The following is a 26,716-nucleotide window of genomic DNA, read 5'->3' on the forward strand; positions in this document are numbered from 1 at the left end:
TTGGTCAGGCTGGTCTTGAACTCCTAGCCTTGGGTAATCCACCCGCCTTGGTCTCACAAGTGGTTGGGATTACAGATATGAGCCAACACACCTGGCCTCAGTTTCTTAATTCTTAAATGTGGATTACAATTGTGCCTACTTCATGAAATTTCTGTGAGGACTAAAATAATTTCTCTAGTAAATGCCATGTAAGTGCTTACTATTTATCAGTATAAGTGCAGAATATCCCATTTTAATAATAATTAAGTAGTTCTTGATATCTAGCAGAAGGAAAATTTCATTTCCATTTCTAACTGGAGCACAAAAGTCAGAATAATTTTCACTGATAGACCACTAGGGTTAATATGTGATTATCTTGATAGCCTCAGATATATTAAGTTACTATGACACTATATTAACAACCCTCATTAAATTTATTTTTAATTATGACCTATGTTAAATATGCATATGTGTGTGCCTATGTATTTAGCTAGACATATATTATTGAAACCCCATCATGTACCCTTCCAAGATTACATGGAGTAGTAATTAGAGGTACATACACACTGAAGACTATGGAGCCGGACTGCTTGGATGTGAATCTGAAATCTATACTTTCTTAGCTATGTAATTGAGGGCAACTTCATACTCGGTTTCCATATATGGGGATAACTGGAATACCTACCTCATGGGTTTTGTAAGAATTCAATAACTTAATATCTGTTAAGTGCTTGGAACAGTGTAACATTTCCTGGCATGTAGTAAACACCATCATCTGTTTGTTATTAAACAAATTACATCTCACTACATTCATAAGTGGAAACCCTCTTCTAAACATTTGTTTGTAATTCCTTGTTTTTCTTTATATATTTCACTTGTCAATGCTTTTCAGCCATTAACCACCAGGAACACGCCTGTAGTTGAGCAAGTTGGGTTTGTTACTCATTGGAGCTGGAGAGAATGCAACCATGGGCATCTCAGTAAGGATTTCAGTAATGGTGTTATAAATAATGTATTAGATGATTTTTTTAAGGAGTTTCAATAAATGGACTTTGCATGGATTGAATGCTATAAGGGAGCAAGAATAATTCTCCGACTGGGTATCTAAATAAACCTTATCTGGAAGGTGAAAACACTGGAAGGAGACTAAAACTGTAATTGGTAAAGAAGCAGAACTCATTTATATTAGCTGGTAGAAGGAAAGATTTGGTATTTGAGGGCTCTCACAGTGACCTTCTTTTTGCTTAGACAAATTATGTAGGCTTATTTTTTGTCTCACTCCATCATAGTCACAGAATATGTGATATGCTGCCCTATGAAGTTGTTCATGTTCAACAGGAGAATACCATGTCATAGATGTGAGTGCCAGGCCAGCCCCTAAAAGCATCAGGCCTAACTGAAAATGTTAGGTCAGGTACCTGATATTTGTGACTGCCTTCCTCTTCCTCAGACTTATGCATTTATCCCAAAACCTTATGATACTACATTTTTTAAAAAATAAAATAAAATAAAGCTTTATATGAATGGTATCATTAAAAATATATTCTTCGGCTTGCTTTCTCACTTTCTGATGACATGTATGTGGATTTTATATTGGTGATTATGCTTTAGCTTATTTCCACTTCTCTATAGTTTTGACATCCTATTATTCAATACCTAATCCCTTTTAATTGAACATGAGTTGTTTCTACATACTTGCTATTATAAACAATACTATTATACAATAACAGTTCTTATAAATATCTCTCAGATAAATGTCTGATAGTTTTCCATGGGATATACCTAGAAGTGTGCACATCTTTTCAACCATACTAGAACATTGCAAATTATTTTACATTTTGATCAAAACAACTTAAATTCCCACCAGCAGCGTCTGTTTGGGCTGCTTTATGTCTTCTCCAGCACTTAGTATTATCAAACTTTAAAGTGTTTTGACTGACTAGTGGATGTGCTATTTTAGTTTTTAGTTCCCTATTCAGTTGATAATGTGACTGTTAGAGGTTAATTTTAGCCTTTTGCAATCATTTCTTCCATCTTCTTTTATTCTCTTCTACTTTATTCGCTTCTCCTTTCTAGCCTTTCTTAAAATTTATTGCAACAGTTATTACACTACTTCCCATATTTCACAAGTCATACATCCTTATCCTATATACATATATATGGATTTTTATATATATATGGATTTATATATATATATGGATTACCTTAAAATTTTAAGGTGGAGTCGCAAATGAATATAGTCTGTAATTAATGTATTTACCTTCCTAAGAATATTTTACTCTTACAACCCTCCACCAACCTACATATTAGGTAGTCTTGTATTTTAGGTCTTCTATCTTGCAATTATTTATAACTGTGTATATTAGTTTTCTACTGCTTCCATAACAAATTACCACTAACTTCACACCTTATCATACAGTTCTGTAAGTCACAGGTCTGGCATGCATCTCTCCAAGCTAAAATCAAGGAGTTGACAAGGTTCCATTTCTTTCTGGAGGCTCTAGGGGAGGAGATGTTTCCTTGCTCATTCACAGTGTTGGTATAATTCAGTTCCTTCGAGTTCGAAGACGGAGATCTTCATCTCCTTTCTGATTGTGAGCTGGGGACTGTTTCCAGCTTCTAGGAATCACCCACATTCCTTGGCTCCTGGCCCCTTTCTCCAAACCCTGCAATGGCGTATCAAGTACCTTTTATACTTGGATGTCTCTCCACTCCTTTTTCTTCCATCTCATCTTTCTAATGCACTCGGGAAGGTTCTCTCCTTTTAAGTAATAATATAATTAGATTGGGTCCGCCTGGATACTTCAGGTCACTTTCCCCATCTCAGGTTTTAAATCTTTAATCACATCTGTGGAGTCCCTTTTCCAAGTAAGATAACATATTCACAAGTTCCAGGGATTAAGGCATAGAACCTTTGACCATTCTGCCTTTCACACTTTTCCAATTATTATTTTACAATCAGTGCTCAATTTTACTCTTATTTGATATTTTTCTCTAACCACTATTCTCTCTGAAATTTTAGACCCTAGTTATGTGATGACTTTCTTTTTTATGAGAAATAAGTTCTTTAGAAATTTCTTTAATTATGATCTAGTATAGTACAACTTCCATTTTCTGTCTGAAAATAACTTCCTTTGCCCCTGATAATTAAAGATCCCTGGATATGCAATGCTAGGTTTCCCAGTAGCCATTAAAACAAAGTTCTGTGACTTGGGATTAGTAATTCACCAGGAGACCGGCCATATTTAGGACTGTGGTACTACAGTAGATCGGGTTTATGTTGTAGATTTCGGGGGTCCTCTGAGGATTTTTCTTATGATACCAGTTGTATAATAAAAGGCTTTATTTTTAAAACAAGACACAGACTTCAACTTTCAGAAAGACAGAGGAGATGTACTTTGTCGTATATTTGCCACTAACTTAAAAAATATTCCCTGGAAGTTGTATAGAAAACAAACCATAAAAAGACTTTGAAAGTTGGAGAGAAGAAGGCAGATAAGCTGGATATGTCAAGGCCCAAAAATGACAAGGTGATTAGTTCTCTTGGTTTTCTTTTTACCTCCCACATCTGAAGGTTGGAGCTAAAGAAGCCAATAACCCAGAAACATCAGTGGACACAGATTTGTAAAAACTCTAACAAATTCCTGCTTTTTCTAGCCAAAGGACAAATAAAAGACCAATTTAGCAAGACTCAAAATTTTAGACAATAACCACTCTACCCAGCCAAAAACACATAAAAATAACATGGCCATACCCTCACCCACATCAGCAAAGGGCTGATGGGAACCTGTTTTCGCCCTTGTGATACTGTAATGAGTTGCTCAACACTCCCACTAGGTGGTGTCAGAGAAGGCCGAGTAGGGAACTGACACTTCCATCACTGATAGTTGCTATCTGGTAAAGTGCTCCCCACCCCCACAATGTTAGCGAAAACAACTGGGCAACCAGTACACACAACCACATAGAAGTAACTAGAAGTTCCTCTTTGTTTGTTTGACAAATAGGTAATTGTAGTTGACAAATAGATAATTGTAGTTTAAGTTCTAGGGTATATGTGCACAATGTGCAAGTTTGTTACATATGTATACATGTGGCATGTTGGTGTGCTGCACCCATTAACTTGTCATTTACATTAGGTATATCTCCTAATGCTATCCCTCCCCCCTTCCCCCACCCCATGACAGGCCTCAGTGTGTGATGTTCCTCTTCCTGTGTCCAAGTGTTCTCATTGTTCAGTTCCCACCTATGAGTGAGAACATGCAGTGTTTGGTTTTTTGTCCTTGCAATAGTTTTCTGAGAATGATGGTTTCCAGCTTCATCCATGTCCCTACAAAGGACATGAACTCATCCTTTATTATGGCTGCATAGTATTCCATGGTGTATATGTGCCACATTTTCTTAATCCAGTCTATCATTGATGAACATTTGGGTTGGTTCCAAGTCTTGCTATTGTAAATAGTGCCACAATAAACATAAGTGTGCATGTTATCAATGGAGATTAAGAAACCTGGACTTCTGCCTTCACCTTGCAGTAACAATGTGGCACACATATACCCTTTTTACATTCTGGAGCAGGGTCATAAAAAGCCAGTTTGAAAGAAAGAAAGGATTTTAAAAGATCTAGAGTCTTGTGACATAAAGCAAAAATGTCTGGGTTTCAATCAAGTCACTCCTTATGCCAAGAACTAGGGAGTTACCAGATTCAATGAAAAAAAAAGACAATAAATAAATACTGGCCAACACTGAGATGATGATGTTAGAATTATCCAACAAGACATAAGGAAGCCATGATGAAAATCTTTCAACAGTTATGAGCATGTTTGAAACAAATAGAAATCTTCAGCAAATAAATTGAAGATGCAAAAAAGAACCAAGTAGAAATTGCAGATCTAAAAAATATAATAACAGATATAAAAAGCTCTCTGTATGGGTCTAACAGCATAATGGAGGGGAGAGAGGAAAGACTCAAAGAACTAAAATACAGAATAATCAAAATTACCTAATCCGAACAACACAGAAAAAAATATAAGGGAAGAAAACTAAAAGTATTTCAGAGACCTGTGGAACTGTAACAAAAGATCTAACATTCCTGTCAATGGAATTCCAGAAGAAGAGGAGAAAGAGGGCAGAGCGTAAAAGGAAAAAAAAAAGAAAGTATTCAGAGAAATAATGGCTAAAATCTTCTCATATGTTGTAAGCAGCATACAGCTATAGATTAAAGAAGCTGGATGAATTCCAAATAAGTTAAACCTGAAGAAATACATGCCAAGACATAATAAAAATCTGAAAACTGAAGATAAAAATATTTGAAAGCACCCAGAGAAAATTGATACCCTTACTACAGGGGAAAAAAAAAATTAAATGACAGTGAACCGGAAACCATATAGGTCAGAATAAAGTACTATCGTATTTTTCAAGTGCTAAAGGAAAAGAACTGTCAACTCACAATTCAATACTCAGAGAAAATATCCTTCAAGAATGAAGGAAAAATAATGACATTCTTAATGAGGGAAAACTAAGAGAAGTTGTTACCAGTAGACTTACCCTAACAGAATAGCTAAAGAAAGTTCACTAAATAAAAAGGAAAGATTAGAGGAAGAAACCTTGGAATATCAGGAAAGGAGAAAGAGCGGGTAAACAAAGTATGGCTAAATATAATAGGCTTTCCTTCACTTGAGTTTTCTAAATTGGTTGAAACAAAAATTATAACACTGCAGTTTATTCAAGGATGCAAGGATACTTCAATATTAAACAGTTAGTCAATGCAATTAACCAATTTAACAAACTAAAAATATAATCAATACAGCAAAAGCTATTTGACAAAATTTAACATCCATTCATAACAAACTCTCAGAAAAAGGAATACAGGAGAACATCCTCATCTTAATAACACCTAAGAAAACCTATAGCTAACATTATACTTAATGGTCAAAGACTGAATGCTTGTCCCCTAACACTGCAACAAATGGTCTACTGGCAATCCTTGGTGCTCCTTGGCTTGTAGCTGCATCATTCCAAATTCTGTCTTCATTAAGCATGGTGCTTCTCTGTATGCCTTCACATGGCCTTCTTACAAGGACACCACCCATTGGATTTAAGACCACCTTAATCTTTACATCGTAAATTATACAACAGTAAGAACTGGGCCATTCTGGAAAATCGAAATCTCAGTATAAACTGAAAGCCACTAAGATCTCTTCAACTAATTATATTTGCAAAGGCCTTATTTCTGAATAAGGTTATATTCTGAGATTCTGGTAGACATGAAGTTTGCAGGAACACTATACAACCAAAGTGCATTGATTATAATAATGTCAATATTCTGGCTGTAATATTGTACTATGTTTATACAATCTTGCCTATGGGAGAAACTGGATAAAGGATATATAGAAGCTGTCAAATTATAATTTCATGTCAATCTACAATTATCTCAAAACATTTAATTTAAAAATTATAGATACAATTTATAAGATATATAAACTATATTTAGAGGTTATATAGTAGGTGTATCTTCCAAATACTTCATTGGCCATATTGATAGAAAAAGAAGTGTTAAGATTATTTTTATTTTTTTCCATTTGTAGAGCTTAAACATTCAAAACAATATTTCAGAACCATAAACATTCAAAACACAAGAATTTTTCAGAACCACAGAAATGCATCAGCCTCATTTTTAAAATTTGTTTTGGAAACTTCAGAAAACTTTAGACATTGTTTTGTGACCTTGTGAAGCATTGAATATACATTTATTTAAATCCCCTTTAAATTACTTAAGAAAAATAAAATTTCTCCATTATTTTGAGAAATCAAAAGGAAGTCTTCTTAAAGTTTAATATGTATTTCTTTGGAATCTGTATTGGATGAAGAGCCATTTCTTCCATAGTAAATTATACAAGAGTAAGAACTGGGCCATTCTGGAAAATTGAAATCAGTATAAACTGAAAGTCAGTAATTTTTCCTAGGTCTGTCCTTTACTTGGTTCGTTGAATCACACTGATTCCAAATAACTCTTGGGCAATTGCAGAGAAGTAATTGTCTTACAGTTTTTGAGGAACTCAGGTAGGATCTATGATTTATACTGATCAATACGTGCTCTATTTCAAGAAAACCTATAATGAAAATCACCAAAGGAATAGAATTATACATAGCAGGTATTCTTCCCTATGTTTCCTTGATTAATGAAAAAAAGCTTATGTGTACACAGGGACAACTGTAAGTAGAAATCATTTCTTGAGAATTATGTCAGTGTTGATTTGATGGGCTTAGGAGCTGAGCAACCCTCAGGAACACTTTGTTTCAGCAATAATGAAGCAGCTATGTCGTCTGGGGTATATACCCTGGGATTTGTCGTCTCGTGCCAGGAAAATTTAGGACACAGACATACATGAGTTTAGGATTGGAGGTTCAATAGGCAGAAGAGAAGAGAAAGAGAAACATCTCCGTCTCTAGAGACAGAGAGGGGTATCTGAGTGGAAAAGACCTGAGGGCGGGGGGTGTGCTGGATTTTATAGTCAAGTTTGAGGAGGCGGTGTCTGATTTACCCAGGGCTCACAGATTGGTTTGATTAGGTGTGATGTTTACATAGCTTAAGGGAAGGCTGGCCTCTCAGTCCTAATCTTATTATGCAAATGAACTCTCCTGTTGATCGGTACCATCTTGTCTGCTCCTTACTGTACACGTATGGGGCTGATAAAGAGAAGGGAAGATGGGGCTGCCATTTTAAACATGATTGGCACAACCGCCAGCTTCTATGTCTGCAGCTCAGTTTTACAGGCTGTTCTTTGTTAAAAAGGAAAATGATTCGGGGCTGCTTTTCATTAAAACGGAAACCTTACCAAGGACTTCTGTACCCTCACAATCCTAAGTAATTTTTTGTTAACTCCTGTATCAATACTTCCTTGAGCCTTTATTCATCACATTTCTCTTTTTGTAGCTCAAAATTTTGTGGCTGATTATTCCATTTAATTTATTGAAAATACACCAAAAGCTAAAATAAAACTTTTTAAAAGAAAAAAAAAAAAAAGGTGGCCATGAAGTAAAAGCACAATGTTTTAACCTGTTTCCTTTCTTTGCTTGTTTAAATTAGGGATTGGGAGTGTGTGTGTATGTTTCCCCCCCGCCTCCACACAGCTTTGAAGTTCAGGGATATATGTGCAGGTTTGTTACATGGGTAAATGGGGAGTCATGGGGTTAGTGTCTAGATTATTTCATCGCCCAGGTAATGAGCATAGTACTCAATAGGTCGTTTTTCAATCCTCACCCTCTTCCCACCTTACACCCTCAAGTAGGCCCTGGTGTCTGTTTTTCCCTACTTTGTGTTGGTGTTTACAAGCTTCCACTTGTACGTGAGAACATGCAGTATTTGGTTTTCTGTTCATGCAGTAATTTGAATAAGGATAATGACCTCCAGGTCCATCCATGTTGCTGCAAATAACATTTCTTTCTTTCTTTTTTGTACCACATTTTCTTTATCCAGTTCACTGTTGATGGGCATCTAGGTTGATTCCATATCTTTGCTGTTTTGAAGAGTTCTGTGATGAACATGTGCATGTATATGTCTTTATGGTAAACTGATTTATTTTCCTTCGGTTATATAGCCAGTAGTAGGATGGCTGGGTCAAATGATAGTTGTTTTAAGTTCTTTGAGAAATCTCCAAAATGCTTTCCACAGTGACTGAACTAATTTATATTCCCACTAGCAGTGTATAAGTGTTCCCTTTTCTTAGAAACCTTGCCAGCTTCTGTTATTTTTTGACTTTTTAATAGTAGCCATTCTGACTGGTATGAGATGGTATCTCATGGTTTTGATTTGATTGTCTCTGATGAATAGTGATGTTGAGCAATTTTTCATATGTTTGTTGGCCATGTGTATGTCTTCTTTTGAGAAGTGTCTATTCATGTATTATAGTTTGCCCATTCCTTAATGGGGTTATTTTTTGTTTAAATTCCTTGTAGATTCAGGATATTAGACCTTTGTCAGATGCATACTTTGCAATATTTTCTCTCACTTTGTAAGTTATCTGTTTACTTGGTGGATAGTTTCTTTTGCTGAGCAGAAGTAGCTCTTTAGTTTATTTAGGTCTCATTTGTTAATTTTTCTTTTTGTGGCAAATGATTTTGGAGTCTTCATCCTGAAATCTTTGCCAGGGCCTATGTCCAGAATGGTATTTCCTAGATTTTCTTCTAGAGTTTTATAGTATTAGATCTTATATTTAAGTCTTTACTCTATCTTGAGTTGATTTTCATATATGGTGAAAGGAAGGGGTAGAGTTTCAATTTTCAGCATATGACTAGATAGTTATCCTAGGATAACTTATTGAATCAGGAGTCCTTTCTGTATTGCTTGTTTTTGTTGAGTTTGTTGAAGATCAGATGTCTATAAGTGTGTGGCTTTGTTTCTGGATTCACTAATCTGTTCCCTTGATTTACGTGTCTGTTTTTGAATTAGAACCATGCTGTTTTGATTACTACAGGCTTGTAGTGCAGTTTGAAGTGGGGAGTGTGATGCCTCTGGCTTTGTTCTTTTTGCTTAGGATTGCTTTGGCTATTCAGGCTACCTTTTGGTTCTATATTAATTTTAGAATAATTATTCTAATTCTGTGAAAAATGTCATTGGTGGTTTGATAGGAATAGCAATGATTCTGTAAATTGCTTTGGGCAGAATGGCCACTTTAACAATATTGCTTCTTCCTATCTGAATTAGTTCATTTTCACACTGATATAAAGAATTACTTGAGACTGGGTACTTTTTAAAGAAAGGAGGTTTAATAGACTCACAGTTCCACATTGCTGGGAAGACCTTGAGAAACTTACAGTCATGGCAGAAGGCAAAGGAGAAGCAAGCACCTTCTTCACAAGATGGCAGGAAAGAGACAGCAAAGGAGGAAGTGTCACTTCTAAATCACCAGATATTGTGAGAACTCACTATCATGAGAATAGCATGGGGGAAAGTGCCCCCATGATCCAATCCTCCTGCCAGGTCCATCCCTTGACGTGTGGTATTACAATTTGAAATGATATTTGGGTGGGGACAGAGAAACAAACCATATCACTATTCAAGAGTGTGGAATGTTTTTCCTTGTATTTGTGTCATTTCTGATTTCTTTGAGCAGTGTTTTGTAATTCTCATTCTAGAGATCTTTCACTCCGTGGTTAGCTGTGTTCCTAGGTATTGTATTCTCTTAGTGGCTATTGTGAATAAGATTGCATTCCTGATTTGGCTTTCATCTTGGATGTTATTGGTGTATGGAAATTCTGCTGAATTTTGTACATTGATTTTGTATCCTGAAAATTTGCTGAAGTGTCTTATCAGGTCTAGGAGCCTTTGGGCAGAGATTATGGAGTTTTCTAGGTATAAAAGCATATTATCTGTAAAGAGAGATAGTTTGACCTTATCTCTTCCTATTTGGATGCCTTTTATTTCTTTCTCTTTCCTGATTGCACTGGCTGAAACTTCCAGTACTATGTTTAATAGGAGTGGTGAGAGTGGGCATTCATTTGTTTTATTTTAAGTTCTGGGGTACATGTGCAGTATGTGCAGGTTCATTGCATAGGTAAATGTGTGCCATGGTGATTTGCTGCACCTATCAACCCATCACCTAGGTATCAAGCCCAGAATACATTAGATATTTTTCCTGATGCTCTCCTTCACCACACTCCCCCAACAGGCCCTAGTGTATGTTGTTCCCCTCCCTGTGTCCATGTGTTCTCATTGTTCAGCTTCTACTTACAAGTGAAAACATGAAGTATTTGGTTTTCTTTTCCTGCATTAGTTTGCTAAGGATAATGGCTTCCAGCTCTATCCATGTCCCTTCAAAGACATGATCTCATTCCTTTTAATAGCTACATAGTATTCCATATTGTATATGTATGACATTTACTTTATCCAGTCTATCATTGATGGGCATTTGGGTTGATTCCACGTTTTTGCTATTGTAAACAGTGCTGCAGTAAACATGAGCATGCATGTATCTTTCTAATAGAATGATTTATATTCATTTGGGTATATACCCAGTAAAAGGATTGTTGGGTCAAATGGTATTTCTAGTTCTAAATCTTTAAGGAATCACCACACTGTCTTCCACAATGGCTGAACTAATTTACATTTCCACCAACAGTATAAAAGTGTTCCTATTTCTCCACAACCTTGTCAGCATCTGTTGTCTCTTGACTTTTTAGTAACAGCCATTCTGACTGGCATGAGGTGGTATTTCACTGTGGTTTTAATTTGCATTTCTCTAATGAATAGTGATGTTAAACCATTTTTCATATGTTTGTTGGCTGCATGAATGTCTTCTTTTACGAAGTGTCTTTTCATGTCCTTTCCCACTTTTCAATGTTTTATTTTTTTCTTTTAAATTTAAGTTCCTTGTAGGTTCTGGATATTAGACCTTTTTCAGATGGATAGATTGTGAAACTTTTCTCCCATTGTGTAGGTTGTCTGGGTATTCTTGTCTTGTTCCAGTTCTCAAGGTGAACTTCCAGCTTTTGTCCATTCAGTATGATATTGACTGTATGTTTGTCATAGATGGTTCTTATTTTTTTAGGTATTTTCCTTTGATACATAGTTGGCTGATGGTTTCTAACATGAAGTGATGCTGAGTCAAAAGACTTTTCTACATCTATTGAGATAATGTGATTTTTGTTTTTAGTTGTTTATATGATAAATCATATTTATTTGTTTATATTGAACCAATCTTTTGTCCCAGGAATAAAGCCAACTTGATTGTGGTGGTTTTATCTTTTTGATGTGTTGCTCGACTTGGTTAGCTTGTATTTTTTGAGGATTTTTGCATCTCTGTTCATCAGGGATATTGGCCTAAAGTTTTCTTTTTTTGTTGTTGTGTCTGTGCCAGGTTTTTGTATCAGAATGATTCTAGCCTCATGGAATGAGTTAAGGAGGGATTCTTTCTTACTTTTTTGGAATAGTTTTAGTAGGGTTAGTACTAGCTCTTCTTTATATGAATGGTAGAATTCAGCTGTGAATCTGTCTACTCATGCCCTTTTGTGGTTGGTAGGGGTTTTTTATTACTGATTCAACTTCAAAACTTGTTACATGCCTGTTCAGGGTTTCAGTTTGTTTCCTGGTTCAATTTTTGGAGGTTGTATATTTCTAGGAATTTATCCATTTCTTATAATTTTTCTAGGTTGTGTGCATAGAGGTATCATAATAGTCTCTGAGGGTATTTTGTATTTCTGTGGGGTCGGTAGTTATGTCACCTTTGTCATTTCTTACTATGTTTAATAGGATCTTCTCTCTTTTTTCTTTATTATTCTAGCTAGCAATCTATCAATCTTATTTATTCTGTCAAGAAGCCAACTTTTGGTTTGGTCAATATTTTTGTGTGGATTTTTATTACATTATTTTCTCCAGCACAGCTTTGTTTTTGGTTATTTCTTGTCTACTGCTGGCTTTGGTGTTGCTTTCCTCTTGTTTTTCTAGTTCCTCTAAGTGTGATTTTATGTTAATTTGAGAATTTTCTAATTTTTTGATGTGAGCATTTAGTATTGTAAACTTTCCTCTTAACACTGCTTTAGCTGTGTACCAGAAAGTCTGGTATGTTGTATGTTTGTTTTCATTAATTTCAAAGAATTTCTTGATTCCTGCCTAAATCTCATTGATTTACCCAAAAGTCATTCAGAAGAAGATTGCTTTAATTTCCATGTAATTGTATGCTTTTGAGAGATCATCATGGTATTAACTTCTGTATTTATTGTGCTGTGGTCTGAGAGTGTGGTTGATATGATTTGTTTTTTGTTGTTGTCGTTTTGTTTTGTTTTTTTGAATTTGTTAAGAATTGCTTTATGTTCAAGTATATGGTCAATTTTAGAGTATGTGCTATGAGCCAATGAGAAGAATGTATATTCTGTTGTTAGATGGAATGTTCTGTAGAGGTCTGTTAGTTTCATTTGATCAAGTGTGAAGTTTAGGTCCCAGATATGTTAGTTTTCTCCATCCCTTTACTCTGAGCCTATGAGTGTCATTGCATGTAATATGGTCTCTTAAGATAGCATACAGTTGGGTTTTGCTTCTTTATTCAACTTATCACTCTATGCCTTTTAAGTGGAGTGTTTAGCCTATTTACATTCAAGATTAATATTGATATGTGAAGATTTTATTCTGTCATTATATTAGCTAGTTGTTGTCTAGATTTGATTTTGTAGTAGCTTTATAGTGTCAATAGTCTGTGTACTGAAGTGTGTTTGTGTGGTGGTTAGTAACAGTCTTTCATTTCCATGTTTAGAACTTCCTTAAGGACCTCTTGTAAGTACTTTCCTTACTCTCTTTCAGGGATGCCAGTGAGTCATAGATTTAGTCTCTTTACATAATCCCATATTTCACGTAATTCCACATTTCATTTTTTAAAATTTGTTTTCATTAATTTTGTCTGTCTGATTTGATTTGAAGAACCACTCTTTAAGCTCTGAGATTTCTTCATTAGCTTGGTCTATTCTGCTGTTAATACTTTCAATTGTATTATGAAATTCTTATAGTGAGCTTTTCAGATCTATTAGATCAGTTGTTTTTTTTTTTTTTTTTTCTTAAAATGGCTATTTCATCTTTAGCTCTTATATCATTTTACTGGATTCCTTAGATTTCTTGGATTGGGTTTCAACTTTCTCCTGAATCTCAGTGATCTTCATTGTCATCCAGACTCTGAATTCCATCTCTGTCATTTTAGCCATTTCAGCCTGGTTTAAAACCAGCACTGGGGAACTAGTGCAGTCATTTGTATGTAATAAGACACTGCGGCTTTTTAAGTTCTCAGTGTTCTTGTGCTGGTTTTTCTCTCTCTATGTGGGCTGATGTTCCTTAAATCTTTGAAACTGCTGTCTGTTGAATGGGGCTTATTGCTTTATATTCTTTGATGTCCTTGAGGGTTTGACAGTGGTATAAATTGGGTTCGGTCAACTGGCTTCATTTCTGGGTGATTTCAGGTGGCCCAGGCTCAGCTCAGCACACTGGGGACCTCAGACCAGGCCCATGGCTTTGTTCTCTGGCCCCTCAAGGTTAAGCACCTGCTGTGCTGCAAGGGCTGAGGTCAGCTAGCAGCAATACTCTGATGGAGGGTGCTGGCAAAAGCACTACATTGGGGTGGTGACAATGCGGTCCACACTTGTGCATGCATGCCATCAACTACAGGGCAGCAGTGTGGCAGGGTCCACGTGTGTGTGTGTGTGTGCGCGCGCGCTCACTCGCGCATGTGTGTGCCAGCAACAGCAGAGCAACAGCAGTGTGGTGGGCCCTGGAACAGTGGTTGGGGAAGGCTGCAGGCAGGAGCATGCTGGGGAGAGCCCATCTGCAGAAGCTCTCTAATGGTTAGGTGGTGCCTACCAATGAAGGAGTTATGGTAGCAGCTTCTGGAAAGCACCCCCATTGGGCATCTGAGATTGTACTGCAAGTGGGCAAGGCCAGGCAGTTACCTTGGGACAGGCTGAAAGATAGGGGGTGCTCAGATCAGACTGGGCCTGTGCCATGGGGAAGAAAGTTATGTTGTGTTCATGTCCTACAGTCAACAAAGGCCAAAGCCACCTTGAAGAATGTAGTGAGCCTTGGGAAATGGGCATCTCTGGCCATGCTCTACTGCAGCTATTTCTATGTCAAACGTTCTGAATTCTGCACATATTAGAGTCCTGTCCCTGATAACTCTCTGATAAGCTCTCTCTGCAAACTCAAATGTCTGTGTGGGGAGTGGGTTCCCCTGCAGCTAGGATTCTGGGGTCCGTGGCAAGAGTGGGCCATTCCATGCCTGTTTAATTCATCCCTTTCCCAGGAGCCCCTCAGGAACAGGGATGAATCTTGATGCTCAGTAGCCCAGTGCAGAGTTCCCAGCTTCCTCTTCTTTATCCCAGGTTCTATGTTCTCCCTCTGTCCACTTTCAATGCCATCCTTCTGAAGATCTGGTTGGAGGGTGCGGGTCTTCTTAATGGGCTGGTCTCTTGGTGGGGGAAGCTTTTTCTGTCAGCCATCTTGCTTAACCTGTTTTCTTAATAAAACAATGTTTGCTTCCTAAAGTTTTCAACCTTATATATAAAATAAATTCAGACCCTAAGATTCCTCACAATTTCATACCCAGTAAATTTTATTTTAAATAAATTATTATTTCAAAAACAATATAATCGCAGCAAGATTTAAAATGACTTTTCACCAATTGAAGGAAAAAAACTGAGATTTTGAGGTCTCTTACCCAAAACTTCTCATTTTAAATTAGGTACTTTGAAAGTTTCCATAAGTAAAAATCATTATTTATGTTAATTTGCAGCTAATTTGCTATGTAGTATAGACTCTTCTGCCTATACATGTCTTTAAAAGAATCCATTTTTATGTGAAGTACTTATCATTGATGTTATTTTTTATATTCAGAGTGAACCATTTATTTCTATATTTTCTGTCATCAGTGTGCCAAACACTTTTGCTACTGGAAAGCAATAAAATTAATCATTTTTGGCTTTGGCTGCTGTTAGGATGCACATAAACAGCAATCCTGATGAACTTCAATGAGAATGCTCACTGTGCTCATACTAAGCCAATTAGTGCCCAGTTATTTATTTTCACTGTAGTGGCGAGTGTGGGAGTGGGGGTGAAGAAGTAGGGGAGATATGGAGAGAGAGATAAGGACTACTAGTAGAGAAAAGGAGACATAAAATTGGCAGAATACTTTTCAGAACAAAAACTGTGGCAGTAAGGAATCAATGTGATAGGCTTTAGATAGCATTTATGACTGTGCTTGTGTGCGTGAAAACTTACAGGATTGTAAAAGTGCTTACAATTTGTCTTCAAGTTTAAACTACAAACAGACATAGTACTTTCATTTAAAAGTTAGGAAAATATAGTTTAAAATTTTTAATTTATCTGTGAGCTTCTACATGCAATCCCATGCAATTGGAATTTGATAGTCCTTTCACACAGGGGATTGAGAAATAGCTAAGCATCCATTGTTTAAGTCATTTTTTTCTACAAGCATGGGCTCACCAAATTATCAGAGTGACAAAGGAATTAGCTATTGTTCAGGAAATGTATGACCAAAATAATTATCTTTTTTTTCTGTTTTTTTTTTTTTTTTTTTTTTTTTGACAAAGTCTTGCTCTGTTGCCAGACTGGAGTGCAGTGGCGTGATCTCAGCTCACTGCAACTTCCGCTTCCCAAGTTCAAGTGATTCTCCTGCCTCAGCCTCCCAAGCAGCTGGGACTACAGGTGTGCAGCAACACGCCCAGCTAATTTTTGTATTTTTAGTAGAGACGGGGTTTCATCATGTTGGCCTGGATGGTCTCTATCTCTTGACCTCATGATCTGCCTACCTCGGCCTCCCAAAGTGCTGGGATTACAGGCAAGAACCACCATGCCTGACCACATATTAAAATTTTTTAAAAACAAAAGCAACTATGGCTGTCAGGAGATAGACAGACAGACATTATATAGATAGATAGATATTATACAGCTGAACTTGATTCTCTTCCTCTGTCCATATAGTTTTACATATCTTTTCATCAGTTAGTCATTTTTAATTAGTTCTATATCCAGAACTATGGACATGTATTGACCTTAACTGTCAAATATATACAAAAGAGCCAAACTGCAGGCATTAAAAAAACAAAAAAGAAGCAAGGACAAGCAACATTTATCCACAGTTTATTGGTCAACTTATGAACAAATGTAGATAATTATAAATTAGTATCCTTACTGATTAGTAGATTTTTTTTTATACTTTATGTTCTAGGGTACATGTGCACAACATGCAGGTTTGTTACGTATGTATACATGTGCCATGTTGGTGTGCTGCACCCATTAACTTGTCATTTACTAGATTTGTGTCACATTTGCAGATAATATATTATTATTTAGATGTTTTGGAAATAATTCAGTGAGTACAGTCAGTACTGTAGCTGGTGGTACAAAGAGTAGCCCCCATTTGAGATCCTTCTTCATCTTACCTCTCAATCTCTGTGAACCAAAAGAGATGGGAGAGTGCTCCACCAGGAACTACTCAGTGGACATTTTTTTCATGTATGTTAAAGCTATAGTCCCCCTCCTATTGTGTTTGGTCCTCTAAAGTTTTCTTTTACTTTCTTAGAATATTGCTGTAGAATTTTAGATCTAACCTTAAGGAATATTTTGCAGACTAGGAAAGTTACATTCAGAATTATCAGTTGCATGACCAATTAGTGGTAAAACTGGTAATCAAACAATTTGCAAGACATCTCCAGTTTCCTTTGACTACACTATCCTGCCTCTTTTATTTCCATTCATTCTTTTTATTCTCAGGATGTGGCTGAGAAGCATTGGAATGATATCTTGGTAACACTTCTTTAAGGATTTTCCTTTTCCATACACACAGAAAAATCGTATTGCTGGCCATATGTTTTCCTTTTGTTTATTTTTTTAATATGTGTCTGTATTTTTCTCTAGCCTCAAAGCCAGTGGACTTGAAATTATGCACTGGCCCCATCCCTAATACTACACAACTGTGCCACATTCCTTGTCCAACTGAATGTGAAGTTTCACCATGGTCAGCTTGGGGACCTTGTACTTATGAAAACTGTAATGATCAGCAAGGAAAAAAAGGTAGGTCACGTGACCATGACATGCCTTTTATACCCACCAGTTGTATCAAATCATGAATTATTTTTAAAATGCTCTTCTGTATTCCTTGTTTGTGTTATTTTCCAGAATGGCTAAAGACTATTAATTTCAAAAGATGAATAAACCTACTCCAGTGATAGTACCAGAAGATTAAAACAGAAGAACATAGGCATAAATGCTTGTTAATTTAGACAAAATGATGGAGAGGATCTGAGACAGTTTAGTGCAATGGTTAAGATGAGCTGTGGGGTCAGGCCTGGGTTGAAAAAACCTACTGTGTCCCTTACTGTTTAGATAAGTTAGCTAACTTGTCTAAACCTTCGTCCCCTTATCTGTAAAAGGGATGTAACAATATCTGCCATCCAGGTTGTCTCTAAGGAATCAATGAGATAAACATAAAGCACTTAGTTTAGTGCCTGACCCATATCTAGTGCCCAATAATAAAGCTGCTTATTACTTTGAAGAAAAAAATGTAAAACCCGTATTACTGTCATAATGCAAATGATAGAGGAATAGAATAAATGCAATGGTTTTCTTATGGTGGACGTGGTGAGTTAATTTTCACATGATCTTGTGATTAAAAACATTTTTCTATTTTGTTTCCAAGGCCAGTCTTCTAGTGATTCTAGTATGTTTACATAGCAATAAATAGACTTATTAATTTTGTTACACCCTGTCAGGAAGGGCAACACTTAGATGCTATGAAAGCACAAAGCAGGACTTTGAATATTTCACACTGGAGCCCACATGGCTTATGTTCCTAATTCAAATTCCCAGAGGGTCTAAAATCAATAGAACCTCAAAGAGATTGTTTATCTGGAACCATCCAACTTCTTAGAAGTTCATTTTCCAAATTTAATCATGTGACATTGCTGAAGATTTAAGAAAAATAGCACTTTTGTCTGGTAATCGATATTTCTAAATAGCTTGAAATTTCACTCATTCTTCGAATATTCTATAGCTATAGACCTTCCAAGTCAACCAAAATTTATCTCTCTTTCTGTTCCCACCCTACTCTTCTATGCCCTACAAGGGAGATAGGTACTATACGACATTTCTAGCCTTACCTTTGTGGTAGTAAGCTAAAACCAAAGGTTCTCATTTATTTTCATTCTGTTCATTAATCCATTCACTTACTCATTTAATGAATGGTTCATGACCCCAGATTAGCTACAGTCTGGGGATACACCAGAGATTCAAAACAGAAATTACTTCTACCCCCACTCTTATCTAACTTTTACCCTGAGGTTTTGTTCAACTTTCTGAAATACTCAACCTTTGATGGTAACAATAGATTTTTCTTTCCCCCATAATTCAGGCTTCAAACTGAGGAAGCGGCGCATAACCAATGAGCCCACTGGAGGCTCTGGGGGAACTGGAAACTGCCCTCACTTACTGGAAGCCATTCCCTGTGAAGAGCCTGCGTGTTATGACTGGAAAGCAGTGAGACTCGGAGACTGCGAGCCAGATAATGGAAAGGAGTGTGGTCCAGGAACGCAAGTTCAAGAGGTTGTGTGCATCAACAGTGATGGTAAGAAAGACGTGTCTGTTATGTTTTTATGGACGTCCAACCCTGCATATATGTTTTTACTTTCTATTAAAATCCTGTGTCTTCTCGCATTATAGCTGGTTCCATTTACAAACGTAGAAATAGCTGCTTCTCTCTCCCTCCCTCCCCCCGCCTGCTTTCCCTGTCTCCTTCTCTCTTTTGTCCTTAATGAAATGGTGGCAGTGGAGAGGATCCATGAATAGTAGCAAGATAATGTTAAATGTGCAAACAGAACAGATCATATAACATAAGAATTAAATTATCATTAGGGTAATAATTAATTAAATTGCCAAATTTAACAACAACAAGGAAAGGTAACTTTTTAAAGTGACTTTAAAAAAATTATAGAAAATTAAATATAAACAAAGAAGGGTTATAAGCATTGGTTGACTTGACTCTAAAAGTATTTTCTTTTAACCTCCCTGACATCATGTCTTAGTGTTATCATTTCATTTCCAGGCTCACAATCCACGAGGTCCATCACAGCCTAGAGTTCCTGAACTGACCTTTTGCTCTCTAGGACTCCCCTATTTAGGAATGTCCTAGAGCCACTGGATAGTGGCTTTCCACAAGATTCTTTTCCCCAGCCACAGGAATAACCTTGGACTTTTATAACTAATATTTGTTTGATAAAATATACTGTCTTGATATTAGCGCTAAGATTTTTACATTCCTTCCTAAGAGTACTGTTACTGTATTGGGGAGAACCCCTTACCTCTAAGTCATCCCTGAGTCACACAAACCGCAAGACTCCTCCAGACGTACTTTAAAACCTCTGGACAAGATCATCTCTAAGGTTGCTCTATCTCTTGAATCCTATGACTCTGCACATCAGAGAAACATGAGTGCTAAACCCCAGAGTCCAATAGTTGACAGTTTATGCTGTTTACAGCATATGCAGAAACATTCTGGTGCCCCCTTGGGGGTACTGGGACATCTGGTAACCGTCATAATTCTTTCCATCCTATTTTCTTCCAGTAAGCAGAATTGTTTCCTCTTGTGACTCAGTCACTGTTCAGTCATAAAGAAAGACACTCTGGGGTGGAAGACTGACAGACACTGCTATTACTGAGAAATTAGCCTTTTGTCTTTGTCCAGGGTCTAATACCGTCATGCAAGATAGTATTAGGTAAAATCTGAACCAGTGCTTGAGTTTGAAATGGGAAGAAGATCATTGCTCCAGATCTTTTATGATGAATTTTATATATTCTGCTTTTTTGCTATGATAAGCATAACCTGCTGTGATATGTCCTCTCTTTAGCTCTTCCTTATTCTACAATAAAGAGAGGCAAAAAAAAGGAAGTAACACTCAGAGATTAGCAGTTAGGAAAAGAAAGCAAAAGAAGCATGTTCTGTTTCTCTCTTACATTTTAAATCCTAATTTGGATTACACAATACTGTTACCTTCTGAATTTCTGTAAAAACAGTAAAGGTCATATTAAATTCCCTCAGTAATAGTACTTGATCGTTTTTCTCAGTTCAAACAATTTTTCTTGTCCTTCCATAGACCTATAGAGGAATTAGGGTCTCAGGTATTGTGAAGTGTTTTTGAGTGAAACAAAAAGCTAAAAAGTTAATTTTGCATGGCACTTCTGCCTCAGTGTTATGCAATGAAAAATCAGATTTAGTCCACTTAGTGCAATGATCTTCCTGGTATTTGTGCAAATGGAATATATTTTATATAGACTAAAGGAGCCAGCTATTTAAAAAATATAAATGGCTTATTTTAATTTTGTTAAGGAAAACTTATTTTGCAACGCAAATATTACCTCCTAGCTTGTCTTGTGAAAAAACGCTAAAAAGCAAGCAAAGGTATGAGTTAGATGTGTGTAATTGTATTGGCAATGTGTGTTATAACCTAAAAAGCAAATTGATAACTCACAATACACATGAGCTGGTTTCGCTTTGTCTACATCACAAACAGAATTAATTTTAAAAAGGTAAGTATGCAACTGATACTCAATTCGTTATTGTCCTTTACAGGACATCTTTTCTACCATTAACTTTTATTTCCTGACATTAATTAGTTGTAGTACAACTTAATACATTAGCTGTTTCAGCTACATGGATGTAAAAAATCAAGAAAATTATTTTTTTATTATGAATCCTAGAACCCAGTCAAATTTGTATATAAACTGAGACATAATTGGGCTGATAGAATAAAACAAAAAGCTGGAGACTTGTAAATACTGCTCCGATATTATCATATGGTCACCTGGTAAGTGTTTAGCAGCTGCACCAAACGTTGTTTTGTAATTAAATTGGGCCCAGGGAATTAAAGTTGATTAGTTGTACAGACTCTACCTCTAGGCCTGGGCTGCAGCTATACATTTTGTTTTATAATTCAGTTAAAGCTTGACTAGGGACATGAAGTGTTAAAGCCTGTGAACTGAAGAAATAATAAAAAGACTTTTTTGCTCACACATTCCTCACAAATTTCACAACTTTGTTAATGACCTCAAGACACTTAAAATCTATTTGTTTTCTGAAATATTATTTGTCCAGACTCCCAGTGATCATTAAGATTTGCTGCTGCTGCTGTTCATTTTTCCATTTGCCTTCTAAGGAGGAGGGTTGGGGGAGGGTTGCAAGATACCCCAGGAGGAATTTTGCATAGCTTCTCTGTCAGAGAAGAAGGCAGAGGGGTGTAACAGAGTTGCAAGACAAAAGAGAGCACAAAAGACAATTAGACTCTCCAAAAAGAGAGAAACATTTCAATGTAGTAGAACAAATATTGATCATTAATTAAAGATCATCAGATCTGCAATTCCAGGTCTCTGAACACAAATGCAGGAACCTACTCCAAAGATCTGTGATCTGGAGAATCAGAGGATGTTATACCTGTAAAAAACCCAAAACCTGCCCTATTTTAATTTTTTTGATATTGAGTATGTTTCATTTTAAAGGTGTAAATCTGGCAAGGCAAGAATATTTTGTTTCCTAAATTGGCTTGTTAGAGGCAGAACAAAGCCAGGCTATTGGACTCTGGAGCAAGGGGAAAAAAGTATTATTCCTTACTTGAGAGTGTAAATCAAATATTGTTTCCATATTTCCTTGTCCTCTGCTTAAAAACAAAAAAATATGATGCTGTCTATATTTCCATATCATGTGTGCTATTTCAGATATCAAGTACTGACACTTTTCCATGTGAATTTCAAAAAAAAAAAAGTCAGTTAGGTTGTTTTGTTTTTGTTTTTGCATAATTTTTTAAAGCAGTAAACCTCAGTGGTTTCAAATGCCTGAACTTCTGTGCTATCTTCCTTTTCTTTTCCCCACATTAGTAAAAGTTAGCATATAACCAATGACATGGGCATAAGCAATCACTTTCCTACTTGACCCAGATTGTTAAGAAACCCAAACATACTTTTATGGAAGTAAATCACTGCAAGTCAGCATTACCCAGCTATTAATGATACAGTATAAGAGTAATGAAGGTTGCTGGCTAGGGCCATTCTTGTGTATTGTGCCGTTCTTGAATGGGAGTAACTCTGCTATCCAAAGACTCTCAGCACCATGCCAAACTGACTGGCTTCTAGTAATGCTGAAGAAGACCTATGTGTAAATACATGTGGAGATGAGCACTGAGGCAAGCCCTAGAAGCAAGTTTTTCTGACTCTTTTTGGTACATTTCTACATATGATCAAAAGTATCAAAAGAACTGGCTTTGAAAACACTTGGAGGAAGTTGACTGTGTTAGGCTGTTTGTGCATTGCTTATAAAGAAATACCTGAGGCTGAGTAATTTATACAAGAGGAAAAAGGGTTTAATTGGCTCACAGTCCTGCAGGCTGATAGGAAGCATGGCACTGTTAGGTGTTTGGCCTCTGGTGAGGCCTCAGGAAGCTTTTATTCATGATGGAAGGCTAAGTGGGAGCAAACATCTCACGTGACAGAGTGGATCAACAGAGGGAGAGAAGAGGGAGATGACACACATTTTTAAACAACCAGATCTCATGAGAACTCACTATCGTAAAGTCAGCACCAAGGATTTGGTGCTAAAGCATTCATAAGACGTCTACCCCTGTGATCCAATCACCTCCCACCAGGCGCCAGCTCCAACAGTGGGGATTACATTTCAATATGAGATTTAGTGGGGACACATATCCAAGCTATATCATTGACTTTAGTATCTGGGGCACTGGCTTGCCATGTGACTGCTTAATCTTTCTCAACTTTTTACCACCAATTTCTTCCTTCTGGAACAAGATATGTTTCCGCCTATAAGACGAGGAAAGGGAAAACTTGAGTACTATTTCTTTCCCAAGTAGTTCTTGTCATACTTCTTTGTTTCCGTGTAGTCAGAACTAGGAGGAATATGGGGGCATCAGTATGTTGAAGAAAATGTAAGAATTTTGAAAATTTATACCACTGGAGAACAGGACTCATTGTGGAAAGAGATGGGGAAAGATAGTGCCCTATTTTAAGTCTTATAGTACAATTTGTATGCAATATATAAACTGAATATTGAGTTATTTTTTTCAGACACATACGTATTATTAAAAAGCAACAATGTGAAGGGGGACAGAGGTAAGTGGGACAATTGGTAGAAGATTGGGAGCAAAGCATGCCAGGAATAGAAAAAGAGAAGTTATAGAACTCATACTTGAGACTAGTATTTTGACTAATTCAGAATATTCATAGCTTGTTCCAGAAGCATAGGCCAGGTCAAGGATTAAGATGCATCAAGCTTATTAAGGATGTGCTCCCAGAAGAAATCAGCAAGAAAGGGGGGAATGAAGAAGCAAAATATAGAAAAGAGAAAGGGTCTTGAGTTCCTAAAACCATTCCCAGGTTTAGTGATTCACTAGGAGGATTCACCATACAGTTGTACGTATAACCATGACTTATTAAAACAATAGCATGCAAAACAAAACCAGCAAAAGGAAAGTGTACTTGAGGCAAATTCCAGAGAAAAGAAGGTGAGTTCCAGAAACTTCCAGTTCCCCATATTGGCCGGACAACCCTAGTGTCAAAGGGCAATCAGCCTAAGGTCAGGAATGAGGCTGCAGCTGCAGAATCTGAAAGATGGGTGCAGAGATCCAGTGAAAGGGATCCCATGGGATCCAAACTGGCCAGCAACACTGCCCATTACAAAAGGAAATCCAATTATGTGGTAAGGAATACAAATGTTGTATAAACTAAAAGGAACCAAAGACCCGATTAAACAGTGTCTTCTGGGCCCACAAGAATATGCAGTTTTCTGGTCCACTGCCACTTAGGAGGTTCCTGGATTCCCAATGAAATTGAAATAATTCTATTTGAATTTTAATGCAAAAAGGAACTTCAGAAGGCTGGAAAACCTGAAGACTCCCAAGTAGCAGACATTAAGATTGTTTAATATTAGAAAATGTTAGAATATCTTTTCAAGAACTTAAAATGGAAGAACACATTTATAAATATTTTTGTGCCTTTCCAATGGGGAGTACCTTTTGTGCCATATCTTATTATTTATCAATGATAAACAAGAACATTGTAATGTGCAAGGGAGAGTGGTAGACAAAAAGTTAAAATATGTGTATAGAATAGAGACTCACCTAAATAAGATTTGCTTCTGAAACCTTGGTGAGAACCCTGAATTCAGATCAATTCAAATATCTATGGAACTAGATGGGAACACAAGTTCAAATGCATGATCATTCTTTGGATCTGGAATCTACTTCTTAACACAAATTACAAGGCTATTATGTGGAAAAAACGTCTTTTAAATGCAAGAACCCATCCTATAACTGAATTGTTTTTCCATAATTTAAGCAGTAAGTCAACTAAGAAGTTTCCTTCCTGTAGAATGTTCTTCTAATGTGTTTGAAATATAATTAGATTGGATATTATGTTAAATCTAAGGTCTCTCACTTACAATTAGGATTGTCTAACACTATTGGTAGGAGTTTGTTTCCTATAATTGGGTTGAGACTCTATTCAATTTGTTGTAAAGATAAAAGTCATTATAACCTTTTAGAAAATTTAAAGCAATAGGTTTTCCTTCAACGTTGGTGTGTCGTAATCACCATTTTATTTCGGACTATAAAAACTTGGCATCAGATACTCTGATTTGTCTGCTGTGTGTTAGTATATGTGTCTGTGTATGTATTACAATATACTTGAATATGTTAGAAAAAATGCTTTTTTAAAAAAACCATCAGCGTTGAGCCCCAATGTTCTTTGTTCTGTTGAATGGCAGTGTTGTAGCAAAGAGTAGAATTTTCTAAATAATTTAGTTTTATATTTAAAGTAGGGTAGATTCAGCAGAGATGTCAGATAAAAATTGAGTAAATAATTATTTACCTCTTAGTGATACAAATTCCCCACTGAATGTTAGCTACCACTTCAAATGGCAAATATAGAATAGCAGTTTACTTTGTCATAGGTGGTGGATGCCGTAACACAACACAGAGCAAACAATTTTCTCTTTATTTCCTTTCAGAGATGTGTTCTCACTGTGCTGCCCAAGTTGGTCTTGAATTCCTGGGTGTAAGCAATCCTCCTGCCTTAGCATTCCAAAGAGCCGGGGCAACAGCCACATAACACTGTGCTTGGCCAAAGCCAGTATGGACATTGGACAGAAAGCATAACTTGCAGTTAAATTAGGCAGGAGTTTAGTTATTAAACCCGACAGGTGCATTCCTTATGTTAGTGAACCTCATGTTTGCTCCTTTGATTCCCTTTATATCCACCTTCTCTGTAAAATGTTGTCTTCCCATGACTTCATTGATTCTGTATTCCCTATTCTCTTTACACCTCTCAGACCATATATCATTTAACTACTGCTAGGGAACAAACCACCTCAAAACTTAGTGACTGCAATCATGAGAATGCAGAAGTGCTTGTTCAGGTTTCACCTGAGCTCTCTTGGGGAAGTTTGACTATGGCTGAAAAGTCCAAGTGGCCTCCCTCACATATCTGGCAGTTGGTGCCGTCAGCTGGGGTACATTGGTACCCCATTGGTACATGGACTCTCAACCTCCAATAAGCTAGATCAACTCCTTTTTGTATGGTGGCTTTAAGGCATAACTTCAAGAGGACCGAGCAAAAGCTGAAAGTCCTCTTGAACTCACATGGTATCACTCTGTCCACATTCTGCTAGTCAAAGCAAGTCACAAGGGACAATCCAGATTTAATGAGTAGGAAAATAGACTTTGCCTCTTGATGGGATATATTGCAAAGAATTATGGCAAATAATTTACTACGGTCTACTCTGGTTACAATTATTTTCAATCCTCTCACATGCAAAATATACACCCTCCCCATCCAAGACCACAAAAATTGTCATGCAATTATATGATCAGGCTTAAAGTTTACTATCTCATAATTTGCATTTGTTTCAAATATGAATGTAGCTACTCTTGAATCAGAGGTCTGTGAATGAAAAGAACAAGGTATCTTCCACTACTTCCCTCCACATATACAACATACAACATCGTGATAGAGAGTGGAAAAGCACTCTCCCATTAAATGAGAAAAACAGGAAACATTCAGCCATTTCTGCCGTATAACAACTTTTTTTATTATTTTACTTTAAGTTCCAAGATACAAGTGCAGAACCTGTAGGTTTGTTACATAGGTATACATGTGCCATGGTGGTTTGCTTCACCTGTCAACCTGTCACCTAAG

General features: G+C 36.7%; 1 protein-coding gene across 2 annotated transcripts in view; it reads left to right on the forward strand.

Annotated features, from left to right (window-relative positions):
- THSD7A (thrombospondin type 1 domain containing 7A) overlaps positions 1-26,716 on the forward strand; it is a 789,627-nt gene that overhangs the window by 576,755 nt on the left and 186,156 nt on the right. For both annotated transcript variants that reach the window (XM_074035410.1, XM_005550102.5), the window contains 2 exons: positions 17,387-17,542; positions 18,879-19,091. In XM_074035410.1, the coding sequence (XP_073891511.1) occupies positions 17,387-17,542; positions 18,879-19,091 (369 nt within the window). The remainder of the gene's footprint in view (positions 1-17,386; positions 17,543-18,878; positions 19,092-26,716) is intronic.

The sequence above is a fragment of the Macaca fascicularis genome, chromosome 3, assembly GCF_037993035.2.
Source record: "Macaca fascicularis isolate 582-1 chromosome 3, T2T-MFA8v1.1".
NCBI lineage: Eukaryota > Metazoa > Chordata > Mammalia > Primates > Cercopithecidae > Macaca > Macaca fascicularis.